This window comes from Lolium perenne, chromosome 3 (assembly GCF_019359855.2).
Source record: "Lolium perenne isolate Kyuss_39 chromosome 3, Kyuss_2.0, whole genome shotgun sequence".
Taxonomy (NCBI): domain Eukaryota; kingdom Viridiplantae; phylum Streptophyta; class Magnoliopsida; order Poales; family Poaceae; genus Lolium; species Lolium perenne.
The window spans coordinates 2054610-2072819 of NC_067246.2; the positions used below are offsets into that span (position 1 = coordinate 2054610).

The 18210-nt window shown below is 46.9% G+C and overlaps 1 protein-coding gene and 1 long non-coding RNA gene across 2 annotated transcripts; one reads left to right on the forward strand and one right to left on the reverse strand.

The window, feature by feature from the left end:
• The first annotated feature begins 2426 nt into the window (after positions 1-2426).
• LOC127338009 (uncharacterized) lies at positions 2427-10432 on the forward strand. The gene is made up of 2 exons (XM_051364303.2): positions 2427-2618; positions 10294-10432. Exons 1-2 carry the CDS (start codon positions 2491-2493, stop codon positions 10430-10432), a joined length of 267 nt encoding a protein of 88 aa, XP_051220263.1. The 5' UTR covers positions 2427-2490.
• Positions 10433-11034: 602 nt separating this feature from the next.
• Positions 11035-12258, reverse strand: LOC139837461 (uncharacterized). The gene is made up of 3 exons (XR_011753941.1): positions 12061-12258; positions 11592-11978; positions 11035-11474 (listed from the first exon to the last, which is right to left on the reverse strand). It is a non-coding gene; the product is annotated as an uncharacterized lncRNA (long non-coding RNA).
• Positions 12259-18210: the final 5952 nt, after the last annotated feature.

Consider the following 18210-nt stretch of genomic DNA (forward strand, 5'->3'; position numbering starts at 1 on the left):
TTTGTGCCCATCAAAACCAACCTGGACTCTGCCATGGATATGGCTTCCATCTTTGGATGCGCCGTCTCTTCCTTCCCTCAGACCTATCTTGGCCTCCCCCTATCTACGCATAAACTCCGCCTCGCAGATTTCGCGCCCATCATGTCCAAGAGTGACATGAGGCTCTCTGGTTGGCGCGGCAGGTGCCTCCCGATTGGGGGGCGTCTCCTTCTTGTTAACTCTGTCCTTACTGCGATGCTCGCCCACGCCATGAGCGCTGGCCTTCTTCCTGCTGGCGTCATTGAGGCCATTGACAAGCGGAGGCGCGCCTTTCTCTGGACTGGGGACGAAAACTGCAATGGTGGGCAGTGCAAGGTTGCCTGGACCGACGTCTGCACCCCCAAAAAACTTGGTGGCCTGGGCGTCCTTTCTATTCAAGCCCAAAACTCCGCTCTCCTCACTAAGTTCCTCACAAAGCTGCACTCTGACTCCTCTGCTCCGTGGGCTGCCTGGTTCCGGCGTCAATATGGCTGGAATGGGCAACACGACATGGGGGACCAACACTATCTAGACACTCCTGTCTGGAAGGACATCCTCGCCGGCATGGACAAGTTTCGCGCCATCTCTCGAGTGACCATTGGAAATGGGCACTCAACTGCTTTTTGGTTTGATCTTTGGTTGGGCAACTCGCCGCTCCATGCCCGCTTCCCTATTCTGTTTTCCCACTCTGCCCGCCTCAACGTCAATGTCGCCTCTGTCCTCCCGCATGGCCTAGCTTGCTTCCTGGTCCCCCGCCTCTCTGAAGCTGCCACAGCTGAGCTTCGAGACCTTTCTGTTGAGCTTCGCTCGGTACGTCTGACCCTCAGCAACCCGGATATTAGAGTCTGCCGTCTCACGAACAAACCGCTTTCAAACAAAAACCTCTATGCCTCTACTTTCAGCCATCTGCAGGTCGATGATGTGGCGACCAAAATTTGGAGGAGTGCTGCCCCCCTTAAGTGCAGGATCTTCTGCTGGCTGGCTCGGAGAAAGCGTCTTCCAACCAATGAGCGGCGCTTCAGGCACCACCTTACCAACTCTGCCTCCTGCCTCGCCTGTCCTCTGGATGAAGACGTGGATCACCTCCTTCTGCTCTGCCCCCGCGCCAGGCAGGTCTGGCGCCATTTCTACCAAGGCTTCGACGACATGCACTTCAACACCTTTGACGATCTTTGGCTCTTGCACTGCCGCACCTACGAAGACACTACTATCAACACCGCCATCGCCTGGACCATTTGGAAGCGAAGGAATGCACTGGCCTTTAACGGACTCGATGAAGATCTTCTCACGGCTGTTCGACGATGTATCGAAGATATTAGACTTTGGGCATACCGATGTCACACTCCTTCCTCTACCTCTCTTCTTAATAACTGGTGTAACGGACATGACCCCCCCCTGAGCTTCTTTCTTTTTTCTATCTCGCTGCCCTCCAAAATATTTGTAACAGACCTTGTATGCTTGGTATGATGATATAAAGTGTTCAGGCTGGCGTAAGCCCGCCGTAGTCCAGGTCAAAAAAAAAAAAAGAGAGGAGGACGTTGTGGAGGTGGATGGGTTTAGTGGTGGTGGGAATGGCTAGGTGGCCGGAGTGCGAGACCGGCATCGTGGAGCCGTTGCCAACAACAATGCAAGAATGAGAGGGAGCGAGAGCAGAGAGCATACCAGAGGAACGCGACATGTGCGACGAGGTGCCGGTGTCGATGTACCATTCGGCGTTGGGAGGAGCAGGGGTGTGCTGCTGCTGGAGGCTCATGTTGTTGAAGACAGATATGGCAATGCACCTTACGTGCTTCACATTGCATTGATCAGCTTATATAGCTTTACATGTACATCGTGTGCAGGAGCAGTTGAGCTCAAGGTGTACAGGGACGTGTGATCGTGGAGTTACACGAGAGGACCAAGTCAGCTATCACCTGGACTGATCACGCTATCAGATATTTTTTCTATCAACTTGGTCAAACTTCAAAAAGTATATGTTGAAAGGAAGAGCCCATAATCTTGATATTCACTGTGTAAACCAAACTATATGAATTTCATTCAGTTATGTAACATGTTATATGCATTTGACTAAGCTTTATATGTATATTTTGAGAAGCGTGTCAATGTCCGAAAAATATGAACTCTTTTGTAAGCTTGCAGTAGCCGTCCAATGGCACTCCATCCAACAGTTGAGGAATTTCTCCCCATCAATGAACCTCCGAAGTTTCTCTTACTTCTCGGAGGATTTAAGCTCAGAGGATGTTTAAGTTCCGGAAAACAACATAGAGAAATTCGATACAGACTGTGTAAATCCCAAAGCCCGGCGGCCCATCTCCCTTCGTCTTCTTCTCCTCCACCAAGAAATCCCAAATCTCGTCTCAAAAATACAGAAGAAAAAAAAGTTCCTCTACTCTCCGAATCCGCGAAAGGATCACTGGTAAACCCTCGCTTCAACCCCGGCGAGGCTACAGAGAGCAAGCAGGATCCGCGGAGATGCCTATGGCTTCTCCGGCGGTGGGGTGGCTGCAGGCGGCGGCGCAGGACGCCGCCAACTCCTCCTCCTCCTCGCGCTCCGGCTCCGCTGCCTTCCCCGACCAGGTCCTCGTGTCCAGGGCTGCGGGGTATGCTCAACCTCCTCCTTCCCCTCATCCTTTGATTCGATCGGTTCTCTCTGTCTGAAATTGCTTCCTCGGGGGTCGATTAAGATGTTTATGCTGTGCAATGTAGCAGTAACTGTCATCCGAGCTGAGTCATTGCGGTGTATATACTACCTCCATCCAAAGGAATAAGGTGCATGCGTATTCCAAGATGAACTTTGACTATAAAAATTGAGCAACAAAATTTTAATTATATTATATGTAATTAGTATCGTTAGATTCGTATTAAAACGCACTTTCTAATGATGCTAATTTCATACGAACAATGTTTATATATTAAAAGTAATTCTTGGTCAAACAAAAATACGTAAAACAAGGACGCCTTATTCCTTGAATCGGAGGGAGTATGTATTAATGAAGATTAGGCACGGCCGCATGGGTTAAAGCTTCAGTAAATGGTGTAGGTGGCACGACTAAGAAGGTGTGAGTATCTTAGGGTCTGTAACTTAATCCATATACTGGTCCCCTGGTGAAATTAGCACTAGTAGAAACAAGGGCTTTGGTTTTTTTGCTCCAAAGAGCTTTAGCACCGGATTTGGCACGAACCGGTGCTAAAGGGGGTCATTAGCACCGGTTCGTGCGGTCTGGACGTCCAGGGGACCAGCGGCGGCATTAGCACCGGTTCGTGCCATACCTTTAGCACCGGTTCGTCGAACCGGTGCTAAAGGTTTGTCGCGAGGCACGTGGCAGCCGCGAAACCTGTCATGAACCGGTGCTAAAGGTACCTCATTAGCACCGGTGTTACGAACCGGTGCTAAAGCTCCCTTTGCCCTATATATTCAGCTCACCCCCAACCAGCCCCCTCACTTCATTTTTTTTGGTGGAAGGTGTGTGGGTTGAGTGCTTGCTTGCTTTTCTTTGCCATGCACATGAGGTGCTCGATGAAATGTCTGAGAGAATGATGCCGTTTGATTTCACACAAAACAATAATGATATGAGATGCCGAAGTGACACTTAACCTTTCGTCTCTTTCTTTCCTCCTCGATCAAGGTTAAGCAACTTTACCCTTTCATTTGTACGGTGGTAATTTCCACTATTTATATATATTATGATGTTTTGGATGGTTTTTTTGATAAACTTAATTATTTGATGTAGATGAACCGGCGGCAATGGATGTACGTTGACCGACGCCTACCCGAGTTCACTTCGGGCCTGGAAGATTTTATCCCTGTGGCTACGGAAAACCCACAGGCGGATGGTTTTATATGTTGTCCATGTGTTAGTTGCCGGAACTTGAAGCAATACCTTGAATGGCAAGACATTCACTCCCACCTGCTTTGGAAATATTTCATGCCCAGCTATAATTGTTGGACCAAGCATGCAGAAAGAGGGGTTATGATGGAAGACAACGAAGAAGAAGAAGAGGATGATGATATGTACCCTAACTACGGTGATACTGTAACAGGGCATGATGAAGATGAAGAGGCAGGAGGAGCTGAAGATGAAGAGGCAGGAGGAGGTGAAGATGAAGAGGCATCAGATGAGCCCGTTGATGATGATCTTCGTCGTGCCATCGCTGATGCACGCAGAGAAGCAGAAACCGAAAACGAGAAGCGAAAGTTAAAGGTCATGTTAGATGATCACAAAAAAAATTATACCCAAATTGCGAAGATGGCAACACAAAGCTCAGTGCCACACTGGAGTTGCAGCAATGGAAGGCAGAGGCTGGTATATGTGACAAGCCATTTGAGAAGTTACTGAAAATAATGAAGAGGAGGTTTCCAAAGGATAACGAATTGTCTGACAGTACGTACGAAGCAAAGAAGGTTCTCTGCCCTCTAGGATTAGAGATGTTGAAGATACATGCATGCATTAATGACTGCATCCTCTACCGCGCTGAGTACGAAAATTTGGAAAAATGTCCGGTATGCACTGCACTGCGGTATAAGATCAGGCCAGATGACCCTGGTGATGTTGAGGGTGAGCCCCCCAGGAAGAGGGTTCCTGCCAAGGTTATGTGGTATGCTCCTATAATACCACGGTTGAAACGTCTGTTCAGAAATAAAGAGCATGCTAGGTTGTTGCGATGGCACAAAGAAGACCGTAAGAAAGACGAGATGCTGAGACACCCCGCTGATGGGTCGCAGTGGAGGAAAATCGATAGAGTGTTCCCGGACTTTGCAGGTGATGCGAGGAACTTAAGGTTTGGTCTAAGTATAGATGGAATGAATCCTTTTGGGAGCAGAGCTGCAGTCATAGCACCTGGCCTGTAACTCTATGTATCTATAACCTTCCGCCTTGGTTGTGCATGAAGCGGAAGTTCATTATGATGCCAGTGCTCATCCAAGGCCCAAAGCAACCCGGCAACGACATTGATGTGTACCTACGGCCATTATTTGAATAACTCTTACGGTTGTGGGCCAAACCAGGTGTAAATGCATGGGATGAGCACAAACAGGAGTCATTTAACCTACGAGTGTTGCTTTTCGTAACCATCAATGATTGGCCTGCTCTTAGTAACCTTTCAGGACAGACAAACAAGGGATACAATGCATGCACGCACTGTTTAGATGAGACCGAAGGTGCATATTTGAATAAATGTAAGAAGGTTGTGTACCTGGGGCATCGTCGATTTCTTTCAAAGAGGCACCCCGTCAGAAAGAAAGGTAATCATTTCGGAGGTGAGGCAGATCACCGGGAGAAGCCTGAACTCCGTACCGGTGATGCTTTACTTGATATGGTCAAGGACATAAAAGTAATCTTTGGAAAGGGTACTGGCGGTCAATCTGTTCTGAATGACGTCGCTACCGGACACGCACCCATGTGGAAGAAAAAATCTATATTTTGGGAACTACCATATTGGAAAGTCCTAGAGGTCCGCTCTTCAATCGACGTGATGCACGTGACGAATAATCTTTGCGTGAACCTGCTAGGCTTCTTAGGTGTGTATGGGAAGACAAAAGATACACCAGAAGCAAGGGAGGACCAGTATCGTATGAAAGTCCCAAAAAACAAGCAAGAACAGAATTACAAGACGGATACAGGGAGTCGCTTAAGTCCTGCCAGCTATGCTCTTACCAAAGCAGAGAAGGAAAACTTTTTTGAAGTCCTTTACAGTATCAAAGGGAATTATAAATATGGCAGAGAAAAAATTACAAAACCTGAAGTCGCATGACTGCCACATTATTATGACGCAGTTGCTTCCGGTTGCACTGAGGGGGCTTCTGCCAGAAAATGTTCGAATACCCATTGTGAAGCTATGTGCATTCCTCAATGCAATATCTCATAAGGTAATCGATCCAGCTAGTCTGCCAAGGTTACAGAAGGATGTGGTGCAATGTCTTGCTAGTTTTGAGTTGGTGTTTCCACCATCTTTCTTCAATATTATGACGCATCCCCTGGTTCACCTTGTCGAAGAGATTGCCATCCTCGGTCATGTATTTCTACACAATATGTTCCCCTTCGAGAGGTTCATGGTGGTCTTAAAGAAATATGTTCATAACCGTGCTAGGCCAGAAGGAAGCATCTCCAAGGGCTATGGAACAGGGGAGGTCATTGAGTTATGTGTTGACTTTATTCCTGACCTTAAGTCGATTGGTGTTCCTGAATCGCGGCATGAGGGGAGACTAAGTGGAAAAGTCACGCTAGGAAGGAAATCAATGATATGTAGGGACGGGATTTTTTTCACTCAAGCACACTACACAATTCTACAAAGTTCCACCTTGGTGGCTCCGTATATCACTGAACACAAAAATATTGTACGCTCCCAACACCCGGGGCAGTCAGAAGACTGGATTACACATAAACATATGCAGACATTCGGCGGTTGGCTGCGAACACATCTCATTAATAACAACGATATTGGAGATCAGTTGTACTTGTTGGCCGGGTCACGATCTTCGACTGTAGTGACTTTCCAGGGGTACGAGATAAATGGAAATACCTTCTACACGATCGTCCAAGATAAAAAGAGCACCAACCAAAACAGTGGTGTCCGCATTGATGGAACAAACACTAACAGTGGGGAAAAGGACACATATTATGGTTACATAGAGGAGATATGGGAACTTGACTATGGACCTTCTTTTAAGATCCCTTTGTTTCGGTGCAAATGGGTCAAGTTGGATGGAAAAGGGGAAAATGGGTCCCATCGTCGACCCGGATATTCTCTGGTGGAGGTCGTGTGGGTCACGGTCGTTTCAGAGGGAGCCGGCCCCGCAGGAGGTGGTAGCTCAGCGCATTAGAGAGGAGGACGAGCACGTTCGCCGTTACATGTATGCGTTAGACACCATGTATAGGACCGGATGGTCAGTTATGCAGGGATCTCATATTAGCTATGATCATGTTATTGTTCCGTGGCTTTGGGTGTTCTGCCGGCGCGGCTCAGGACCCGGTCGGCGTTGTTGAGAGGTTCTACGGATGTATTAGGGTTAAATAAAAATAGACCCGATCGAGCTATATGTGTAACTCATATCTTTGATTATGTATTGAGCATTATCCTTAATTAGTACCTATATGTATGTGTAACTCTAATATTTGATTATGTATTGAGCATTATCTTTAATTACTGCTTCGTTGTGTTTATAGCATTATAATAACTTGTAAGTCTTTGCAGAAACTATGGAACGGGATCTAGAAAAGGAATACATTGTCGAGGACATTATCCGTGATGATGACGATATCACCTCTCTTTACCTGAACCAATCCAGCGAGGGAGACGAGCAAAACCGTGGAGACAGCTCCGATGAGGGAGATGAGCAAGACCACCGTGGAGATGGCTCCGGTGAGGGAGAAGGTGACGACTCCGATGAGGGAGAAGCTCACGGCGCCGAGGTGTATATATATTAATTAACCAAGCCTCCAGATTTATGCATATACATATATTAACGTTGTTTCTTCTTTTAGACCTCCCGATCAACAAACTCTACTGGCAGAACTAAACGAGGCGCGGCCAGAAAGATGGAAGACCATGAAAGGTGCACCATCACGGAAATCGCTGAAGATGGCGAACCGATTTCTCCCACGGCTCACACAAAAAAGTTTGTAAGTCAATGCGGAGTTATTGTTAGGGACACCATCCCGATCACCACTCAGGAATGGAAGAAACCTGCAAAGGAGGAAGGAGTTACTTATGTCGACACGAGATCCAAAAATCTGATGTTTAGGAAACTCCTGGTAAATTTCATCTTACCGGAGCCAACTGACTCTGAATGTGAGAATGACAGGCCAGACCCTTAGGACCCCGAGCTGAATATCGTACATCGAAGAGTCAAGAAGTGGGCTCTTAAGAAGATGGCAATAAAGTTCAACGACTACAAGAAGAAATTGGACAACATGTTTGTCAAGGAAAAAAAGACTCCGGATTTCAATGGCCCCTATGAGAAGATAAAAGACCACTGGGAGGAATTTGTGAAGTACAAGACATCGGAGAGGGCAAAGAAAAGGTCAGTCACCAATAAGAAAACTGCTGCCAAGAGCGGTTGGAAATTTGGCAAGAAAAAGCCCCAGCCTGAGCCCGAGCCGCCTATATCTAAGGAAAAAAAGTTGAAAATGCTGAAGTACCTTCATCAACCTGAGCCAAGTCTTTCATCGAACTATGACCGCTCTATTCGCAAGTCAACTGTGGTAGCAAAAGAGCGGTGGGAAAAAAGTAAGGTAGAAGGGAAACCAGTTCCCCAGCTTGGAACCCAGAAAAACTCGTGCCCCCCGCTCCAAGTGTATCCCGATGTCCTACAGTGCCTTGATCTGATGCTGGTAAAACTATACAAAGATGAGGCAGATGCGGCTGGTATGAGTATTCCTGGGTACTTAAGCCGCATCAAATTCATGAACACGGATGATGTTCAAATAGCATACCAGTACAAGTACGGGCAACCTCTTGTCAGAGCTGAGGAATTGCCTTACATATCAACACAACTGCGAAGACTGCATAAGTGGTACTTGGATGCATGTGAGGACGGTCAGAACTGGATCATGGTGGCAATCAAAGATGAGCACTACGGGTGAACTGACGTGATGAGCATCGAATTTTCTGAATTATTTCAGTTATTCAATCAAGACGCCCTCGACAAATCTCTGCTAAGTGCCTATTGTGTGTAAGTATTACTTATGTAATTAAGTCTCTCTACCGTGGCTCGTCCATTGCATGCATGCATATAACTATACTCTCATTATATTATGCAGAATGAAGATCCACGAATGCCGACATGGTCAAATCTATGATATTGGGTTCGTTGACCCATATACCGTGAATGAGTATACTGTCAACAACTCTCCCAAGGACACGGAGAATAACTTGGTATATGCCTTAAGGAAACACTCATACAAAAGGGAAATACTATTTCTTTACAACTTCGTGTGACTGTTACTGTCTTCACACATTAATTCTTTTTCGCTTACTCCATATGTTAAGTGTAATTGATGAGTTATGCATATATATGTCTGCATGTTTCACTATATCCTGCTAGTCATTGAACCTGACGTCGGAGTAGTAGAAGTCATGGAATCGAAAAGTAAACACCTTGCGGCGTGGGGGGACATGACTGATATCCTCCAGAGGGCTTGGAAACGGTTCACCAACAAGGCTCCGGGTTTGTGGAAAAAAGAGCTTCAAATAAAACCTGTACCGGTAAGTACTACTAGCTAGGCCGCGCATTTCTTTGATTCTAGTTTCAATACCATTATTACCATCCTTGATTATATTATTTTGGTTGAACTTTGTTATCGTAAAGTGCTTGAGGCAAGAGGACGGGAATAATTTATGCGGATTCTACGTTTGCGAGTTCATTCCCAGACTTGCCACCAGGGGGCCAAAATTTTAGATCAACTTGAAGTACGTAAACAACATTCATGACTTTATTTTATCACCTTGTGCTTCATTCACATACATACACACATATATATATATATATATATATATATATATATATATATATATATATATATATATATATATATATATACTGACCACCGTACCTTCTTGAAATTATTAGATCCAACGGTTGCGGAACGGTCTTCTAGCAACCGAGCGTGTACGAGCAATTCAAGAAGAACTGGCGGGATTCTTACTTGAGCAAGTCATAGCTCTAGACGGAGCATACTATGTGCCCCCCCTCCAATATTGAATGGAAATTATTTTGAAAGTTGATGTAGACATATATATATGCATGAATGTGTGTCACTTCGATCGATATATGTAATATAATGGTTTCCTCCCGAGCGCTCCTCTACGGGCCACGTGGTGCACATTTAGCACCAGTTCGCAACTGAACCGGTGCTAAAGGTGGGGGGCATTTGCACCGGATGCGTTGCACCGGTTGGGCATCCGGTGAATATGGCCCTTACCAACCGGTGCAAATGCCCCTTTTTCCACTAGTGTAGGGCCCAAAATCCGTGGTAGGACATACTTGACTAGTTGAAGTTGCTTGGTCTTCCTCGATCTGGGATTTACAACTAGCTCCATGTTTCTCAAGCTTGAAAACCAGAGTAGAGGCTGTGGTTTTCACCGACTTTCATCCTATTTTCTAGATTTAGACCGCAATCGTAAGTTTATTTTCCATGTAAACCTATAACAACAGAATTGAGGTTTGTTTATGCTCCTTTTAACTGGCATCAATTTTGTAATCTGGATTGTAGGTAGCCGGGTAATGTCTCTGTCTACTTGTGACTAACATACATTTGATATTTTGCTGTATTCCAGCCGGGTCGTGTCTCTGTCGACTTGCACCAAGGTTGGCGCAATCAGCTTCGTGGTCGGCGTCGCGGTGGGCTTCACGCTGAAGAGAAGGCTGCGCCAGTGGGCTGCCAGGCTGCTCAAGAGGATCAAGGACGACAACTAGCTAGCTACCTAGTGCGATGTCTCCCAAAGTTTGTCCGCAAGCGTGCTTAGTTACTCTCTAGCCCCAATGTCAATGGGTACAGGACCTATGTTCACTGGTGGAAAAAAGGGCTTTGGTCGCGGTTGGCAACTGCCATTAGTCGCGGTGGCGCAACCGCGACCAAAGCTGCGCGACTAAAGGCCCCCCCCTTTAGTCGCGGTTCCTTACGAACCGCGACTAAAGGCCCGTCCACGTGGGCCGCAGGCGAGCGCCAGGGCGGAGGACCTTTAGTCGCGGTTCTTCTGGCCAGCCGCGACTAAAGGCCTCCGCAGGGTTTAGGGTTTTAGCCCCCCTCCCCCTAAATCTGGTTTCTTTTTAATTTGTATTATTTTATTTCTTTTGGGTTTTAATTCTGAAGGAGTTTCACATATTTAGGCCAACCGCGACTAAAGGCCTCCGCAGGGTTTAGGGTTTTAGCCCCCCTCCCCCTAAATCTGGTTTCTTTTTAATTTGTATTATTTTATTTCTTTTGGGTTTTAATTTTGAAGGAGTTTCACATATTCTACGGTACTGTATACATACATGCATATGAATGTACAATTTCAAACAAATTTGAAATTAGAACCAAAAAGAATTCAAGAGGAATATACAATATATATTCAATATCGGATCACCATATACAATATATATTCAATATCGGATGACCATATACAATTTTGAACAAGTTAGTTACAAATTCTGGTGCATATAAAGTTCTACGTCATCGTAATAGTGTTCTCCTCTAGGATCGATGACTTCCCTCGCCAACCATCCAGCTAGTTCCTCTTGAAGTGGTCGGAAGCGAGCTTCTGGACTAAGCGTCTTCCGGAGGTTATTCCTCAGGATGTTGTTCTCACACGTCTGGTCCCGCTCATTGCAGTATCTCCGGATCCTCTCACAAACATAGTATCCACATAGATTGGTCCCCGGTGGCTGAGTATCCCCAGTCGTCCGCACTGCCATTTTAAAAGATAGCTCTTTTTTGAATTCACCGACCTTGGTATCTACGAACCGTCTCCAAACCCTACGAGGCAAAGAAAATTAAATAAACAAGAGAGTTATTAATTAGTTACTTGATATTAGGAAATGATGAACGAAATAGGCCGATCGATATAGAGCGCAAATGAATGAAAATAATTACTTTTGCAACATTTTTCTCATGTCGCCCCAAAGCGCCGGATCCATATTCAGAGAGTCGTGGACGAGAACTGAGGAGGTCTGAACTTTAATTACCATAAGAATCTAGTGGAACCTGCGGACACGATACATGCACAGTCATGCATAACTCATCGATTAGCCACATACCATGCATGGAGTAAACAAAAGAGAATGTGCTCAAGACAGAAACACTCACCCAAAATGGTAAGGAAATAGAATATCACTTTTCTGTTGCTGTTTTCTAATAAACCGCCACAGGTCATCCTCCACGTCGGCGGGGTGGTGTTCTAACACATGTGAATTAACGATGTGTGGGTCAATGAACCCAACATCATGGATGTTCCTTATTCGCATTTCCCGCTTCTTCATTCTGCATAATAGCGTACACAACAAGATAGTTAGGACAGTGCAGGCAATGAACGAGATGGGGTAGAAATTAATAAATCACTTACAGAACGTAGCAACTGATGATAGATTTGTCGAGGTCGCGCAGATTGAACAGCTGGAACAATTCACTCAGAGGAATTTGTACCCAGTAATGTTTGAAGTGATGCTCATATCTAACTTCCGCATAGATATAGTCTTTGGCGTTTTTATGTTTTATGTAACCCTTGTACCAATTTAGCAGACCTAGCATTTGTCGAGGTAGATCCCCTTCTGCGCAGGCTCGACGAGAGGGCCATTCTTCACATATGTAAATACTACGTCCTACATTGGCGCCTCATCAAGTCATAGCATTGCACGAAGAGTGATACCTAACTCGGCCGCTTGTTCTCTGGCACTCGTTACAGTCAATCCATGTGCTGCCGCAGCTGCTACGATATCGGGGGCATCCGGATCGGCGGCTTGCACTATGAGCGGGGCGATCGATTGTTTACTTTGTTCCCCGAGCTGGGCAACTTCTTTCCCCCTTTCTAATTTTGACTCGGCCTCGTCCTTCACGGCTTTCTTCTCCGCCAACTCTTTCCTGTTCTTGAACGCGAGTGCTTGCCTACGAAGTTCACGTAAATAGTCGTCAGGCAGATTCTTCGCGGCTTGGGACGGTGTGTTCAAAAATGACTTAGCCCACTGCTTTTCCTTGTCAGAATATACTGGCTTGGGCTCGCCCTCTATTTTCCTCTTGACGCTCGCCTTCCATTTCTCTAAATCAGCAGCCGCGCCGCCTCGACTTCCTCGGCACTACTTTCCCAAGGCCTCGTGGGGAGAGGCTTGATGATACCTCCGGTACCTTTGTTTTCTTAGGTACGTAAGGGTCCGGGTTAATAACCCAGGACTGCTTACGCTTCTTCGCCGGAGGTGGATTGGGGCGGTACCGGTGTCGATCACCCGCCGGACGAGGACTGGGGGGCGGCGGCGTGGGCTGACGTGAATGAGGTGTATTAGGTGAAGCACCACCGCCACCGTCACCGCCACCGCCACCGTCACCGCCACCGCCACCGCCACCGTCACCGCCACCGCCACCACCACCACCGTACGGGGGTGGACTTGTTGGCGCCTCGCCTGGAAACTTGATAAATTTCTTCTGCCATAGAATGAACTGGCGCTTGACATCTCCAAGTCTTTTCACCCCTTCAGGTGTAGCAATGTCAATGTCCAGGTTCTCAAACCCTTGGACTATCTCCTCCACCGTCACACGAGCATAGCCATCTTGAATGGGGTTGTTGTGGTGGAGTGCTCCAGTTGGAAAAGCTCTGCCGTTGGGTACCTGCATGGTCATGTTCCCGATAGGATAATACAGATGACATGCTTTCATCTCCTTTATATCGTCCACGGGGTAGCGAGGAGGCTCCGGTGCAGTAATTTCGACCACCGAGGCTCCGGTGCAGTAATTTCTATCGTCGGTGCACCAGCCGGTGAGGCCTCCGTGGAAGCCACGCTGCTTCTTCTCTGCTGGCTTCCGAGATCCATTGGATGATCTTCAGCATGCTGCGCCCGAGCTGCATCTCTTTCGGCGACTAGTACACTCACGGTTTTCTTCATCACATCCATTTCCGTTACCAACTTCGCCACAACATCTGCATCCCGATCCATCTTTCTCTTACGGCTTCTGTAACCGTACGGGTCATCGTTCCGGGGGAACCCTATTTTCCACGGAATGGGCCCCATGCCTCGTATACGTCCTCCGTGTTCAGGATTCCCGAGGGCTTTTGTCAGGGCGTCGTTCTCTCTGTTGAACCTGATCCTCCCCTCTTGAGCCTCCCTCATTGCCTCAATAAGCTTTTGGGTGGGTGTAATTATTTTGCCCTGATAAACACACTCCCCTGTCTCCGGGTTCAGCGATCCCCCATGCCCGTACCACCAGCTTTTGGCCCTTGGGTCCCATCCCTCCGTGCACAGACGGATTCCTCGCGCCCTCAGCTCGTTCTCCATCTTCTCCCACTTAGGCTGCCAAAAGCGATACCCTCCTGGCCCCATTTTATGATTGTACTCCTTCTTAGCCGCATTTTCCTTATTTTTTCGATAGTTCAAGGAACTGCTCCGATTTCTTTTGCTTCACAAATTCTGGCCAATCATGTTGCAGTTTCTCATATTGTCCTTTGAAATCCGGAGTCTTGCCCTGGTTGACAAAGTCATGGGCTAGATTTTGCTTGTATTTCCGGAATGCGTTGGCCATCCTAGAAAGAGCGAACTGTTTGACTAGCTTGCGCCTCTTCTTGTTTTCCGCAATCTTGTTACCCTCCTCATCGTATTTGCGGTATTCCGGAGGTAGAACGAAATGTTCCATAAGCTTGTTGAAGCAATCTTTTTTTTCTCTTATCGACAAAAGTGAAACCAACACGTGCCTTCTTTGGCTCATTCCACTCTGGCGGGTGATCGAGACGTTGTCTCTAACAACGGCTCCGCATTGGCTGACAAACTTGGTGGCGTTCTTGCTGGGCTCCAGCGGCCTGCCGGTTTCTTCGTCGACAACATCGATGGTGCATGTTTCTCCTGCTTTCATCGTCTTGGTTGCGCCACGCTTTGACGACGTACTCGATTTTTTCGACGATCCGGCCGAGGGCTAAAATAAGAAAGAGAGTCGCGCGCGTTAGTACACACACATTTATTCAAATCAGTTAGTTGTATCACCAGACGCTCAATATGTATATATATATATATACCTCGGCGCCGGAGGTGGTTGCTACTTCCAATTGAAGATCGTCGTTTATCGACGTTTCTTCGGCATCATCTGCTGGCTGTCGGCGCCCTTCATCTTCACACTCAAGGTTCTGATAAGAAGAGATATCATCTTCTTCTTCTCCGGTCGGCACATATGGAATATCGCCTTTTATGATGCCGAACATATGGTCTTCAGCGTCCGGATCATAGTTGTCCGAGAATCGGGTCAGCTCTATCGTCCGCCATATGTCAGTCCTGAAAACATGTAGTCAAAACAAATTAATTAAGTGAAGAAGGGGTGGTGGCGGTGGCAAAAGGGCGGTGGCAAAAAGGAGGGGCCGGCGAGCTGGAAGGGGTTGGGAGAGGGTGTCGCGGAAGAGCGCGAGACGGGGCGGTAGACGACGGCGTCACGGAGAGGGAGGCGTATGCGGAGGGGGCGACGAGGGGCTCGCTCCCCCCTCAGTATACGCGCGCGGTGGCGGTGGTGAAAGGGCGGTGGCGAAAGGGCGGTGGCGGTGCCGAGGACACATAACCCTCGCGCGGTGGTTAAGTTATGTGTCCTCGGCGCCCTAGTGCGTGTGTGTGGCACGCCGTCCTAATGCGTGTGTGTGGCGCGCGCCCGCCGGCCTTCGGGCCTCCGTCTCCCTAGATCTAGTACGTTTTATTAAGTCAAGATTTTAAGTCAAAATTATTAAGTCAAAAAAAGTCAAAATTTTAAGTCTCAAATTACAAGTCTTCTTTTAGTTTTTTAAGTCTCAAAATTTTAACTCTCAATTATTTAGTTAATTTTAAGTCTCAAATTTTAAGTCTAAAATTTTAAGTCTCAAATTTTTAAGTCTCAAATTTTATGTCTTCTTGTAGTTTTTTAAGTCTCAAATTATAAGTCTCAATTTTTAGTTAATTTTAATTTGAAATTAACAAAAACTAAAACTAAAAAAAAAGAAAAAAAATTGGCGGGCCGGCCGGTATGCGCAGCGCCTGGCGCCCTCATCGTGGCCGGCGCGCCTCTCTCGGCCGGCGGCGCGCCTCTCTCGGCGGTGGCGCGCGCGGGGGCCAACGCCTCTCTCTCCAGCGGCGGCGCGCCGGGGTACGTGCGCGGCGGCGGCTGCGGCGACACCTGCGCTGGGCGCGGGCGGCGGCGGCGGGCGGTTTGGATCCTTACGGGCTACGGCGAGCTGGTGGCGGCGGTCGATGGCGCGCGGTGGCGGCGGTCGATGGTGCGCGGCGGGTGGCGGCGGTCGATGGCGCGCGGCGGCGTCTGCGTCGAGGAGGCGTCGGCGGCGTCGCCGAGCGCGCGCAGCGAAGATCGTCTCTCGATGAACGGGCGGAGGAAGAAGGAAGCGGCGCGGCCGTTCGACGCGCGATATTTATAGCGGATGACCTTTAGTCGCGGTTGGGGTCACCAACCGCGACTAAAACTACCCTTTAGTCGCGGTTGGTGACCCCAACCGCGACTAAAGCCTTTTTCGCCCCATTTGAGGTTCCCGCGGAAAATGACCTTTAGTCGCGGGTGGGCGGGCCAAACGCGACGAAAGGGTTTTTTTGAAAATATTTAATTTAATAAATTTTTTTAATAAATATAATATATCAAAAAATTCATAAAAATAAAACTAATTCAATTCAAAATTTTAAAAATACATATAATATATCAAAAAATTCATAAAAATAAAACTAATTCAATTCAAAATTTTAAAAATACATATAATATATCAATAAATTCAGAAAAATAAAACTAATTCAATTCAAAATGTTAAAAATACAAATAATATATCAATAAATTCAGAAGAAAAAACTAATTCAAATAAAACTAATTCATTTCAATATGTTAAAAATACAAATAATATATCAAAAAACTAAGAAAAATAAAACTAATTCAATTCAAAATGTTTAAAATACATATAATATATCAAAAAATTCATAAAAATAAAACTAATTCAATTCAAAATCTTAAAAATACAAATAATATATCAAAAAATTCATAAAAATAAAACTAATTCAATTCAAAATCTTAAAATACAAATAATATATCAAAAAATTCAGAAAAATAAAACTAATTCAATTCAAAATTTTAAAACCCCTCTTCCCGCCTCTTTCCGCCGACCCCTCTTCCCTCCTCGTCTTCCCGCCATTTCTTCCCTGTCTTCCCGCCTCTTTCTTCCCGCCAATTGTTTCCCGCCAATTTCTTCCGGCCTCTTTCTTCCCGCCAATTTTTCCCGCCAATTTCTTCCCGCCACTTTCTCCCCGCCTCTTTCTTCCCGCGTCTGTCTTCCCGCTCCCATTTTTCCCGCCATTTGTCGGTACATATAGGTAGCCCGCCTTGGCCAGCATCACATCTCTACAATCTCTCATCACTCTCTCATGGCTTCCACCGCACCCACTCTAACCTACCAAACAGTGGAGGAGCTTTGCGCCTCGAACTACCCTTGCCCTCAGGGCTACCGCGTCCCTGCCGGCTGGAGCCTAAGCGCCGGCGGCGTGCCGGTCCCTCCCGTCCCTCAGGGTACTGCGCGCCGGGCGGCCATTACGAACCACTACTACCTCGACCTCACGCCGGAGCAGCGGATGAATCCCCGTTGGCATCCCGATAACCAGCATACTTGGGACGCCTTCTTCATCAATCGGCGTGAGAGGGCGCTCGCCAGGTATGAGGAGGACGGTCTGCCTCCTGGAAACTTCCACGAGGCCGGCCGTCGGCTATGGTGGTACGGCCGGACTCTGCAGAGCGTCATGGACTACATCACGGCCGGCGATATCCCCCGCCTGCGCTACCCTCAGTTTGAGCCACGAGCGCCGCCCGACGACAGCGACGACAAAGAGCGACGACGATGCCGGCAACTTAGAAGGCGACGACTACCAAAAGTACAACGGCGGCGGCTATGAAGACTACGAGTATGCATATTATACGCCTAGGCAGGAGTATGACTAAATCACTCCAAATTTCATGTATGCGGGAGTATGACTTAGTCACTCCAATTTTCCTGTATGAAGGAGTATGACTTAGTCACTCCAAATTTCATGTATGCATGCAGGAGTATGACTTAGTCACTCCAAATTTCATGTATCATCAGTGCTATCTCGAGTCAATTGAATCATTCGAAAATGGACACCAAACACATCACGGGTAATATAATTCACATGATTCATTCAACAAAGTTTGGTACAATAAATTATTACACATCATTTCTTCCCTTGTGTCCCTGCTTGCTTACGATTGTGCCGTATCCATGGAGCATCCTCATCATTTAACTTAATGCTTGGGTCGGTGTTCACTTTGAAGGGCGGAATTTCAGCAAACATATTATAATCTTCTGACATGTCTGTCTTGTCCTCCACTCCCACGATGTTTCTTTTCCCCGAAAGAACAATGTGGCGCTTTGAATCATCGCATGATGTACTGATCGTTTTCTTATCTTTCCGTTTCCTCGATTTGCTACTCATGTCCTTCACATAGAAAACCTGAGCGACATCTTTCGCTAGGACGAATGGTTCGTCAAGATAACCAA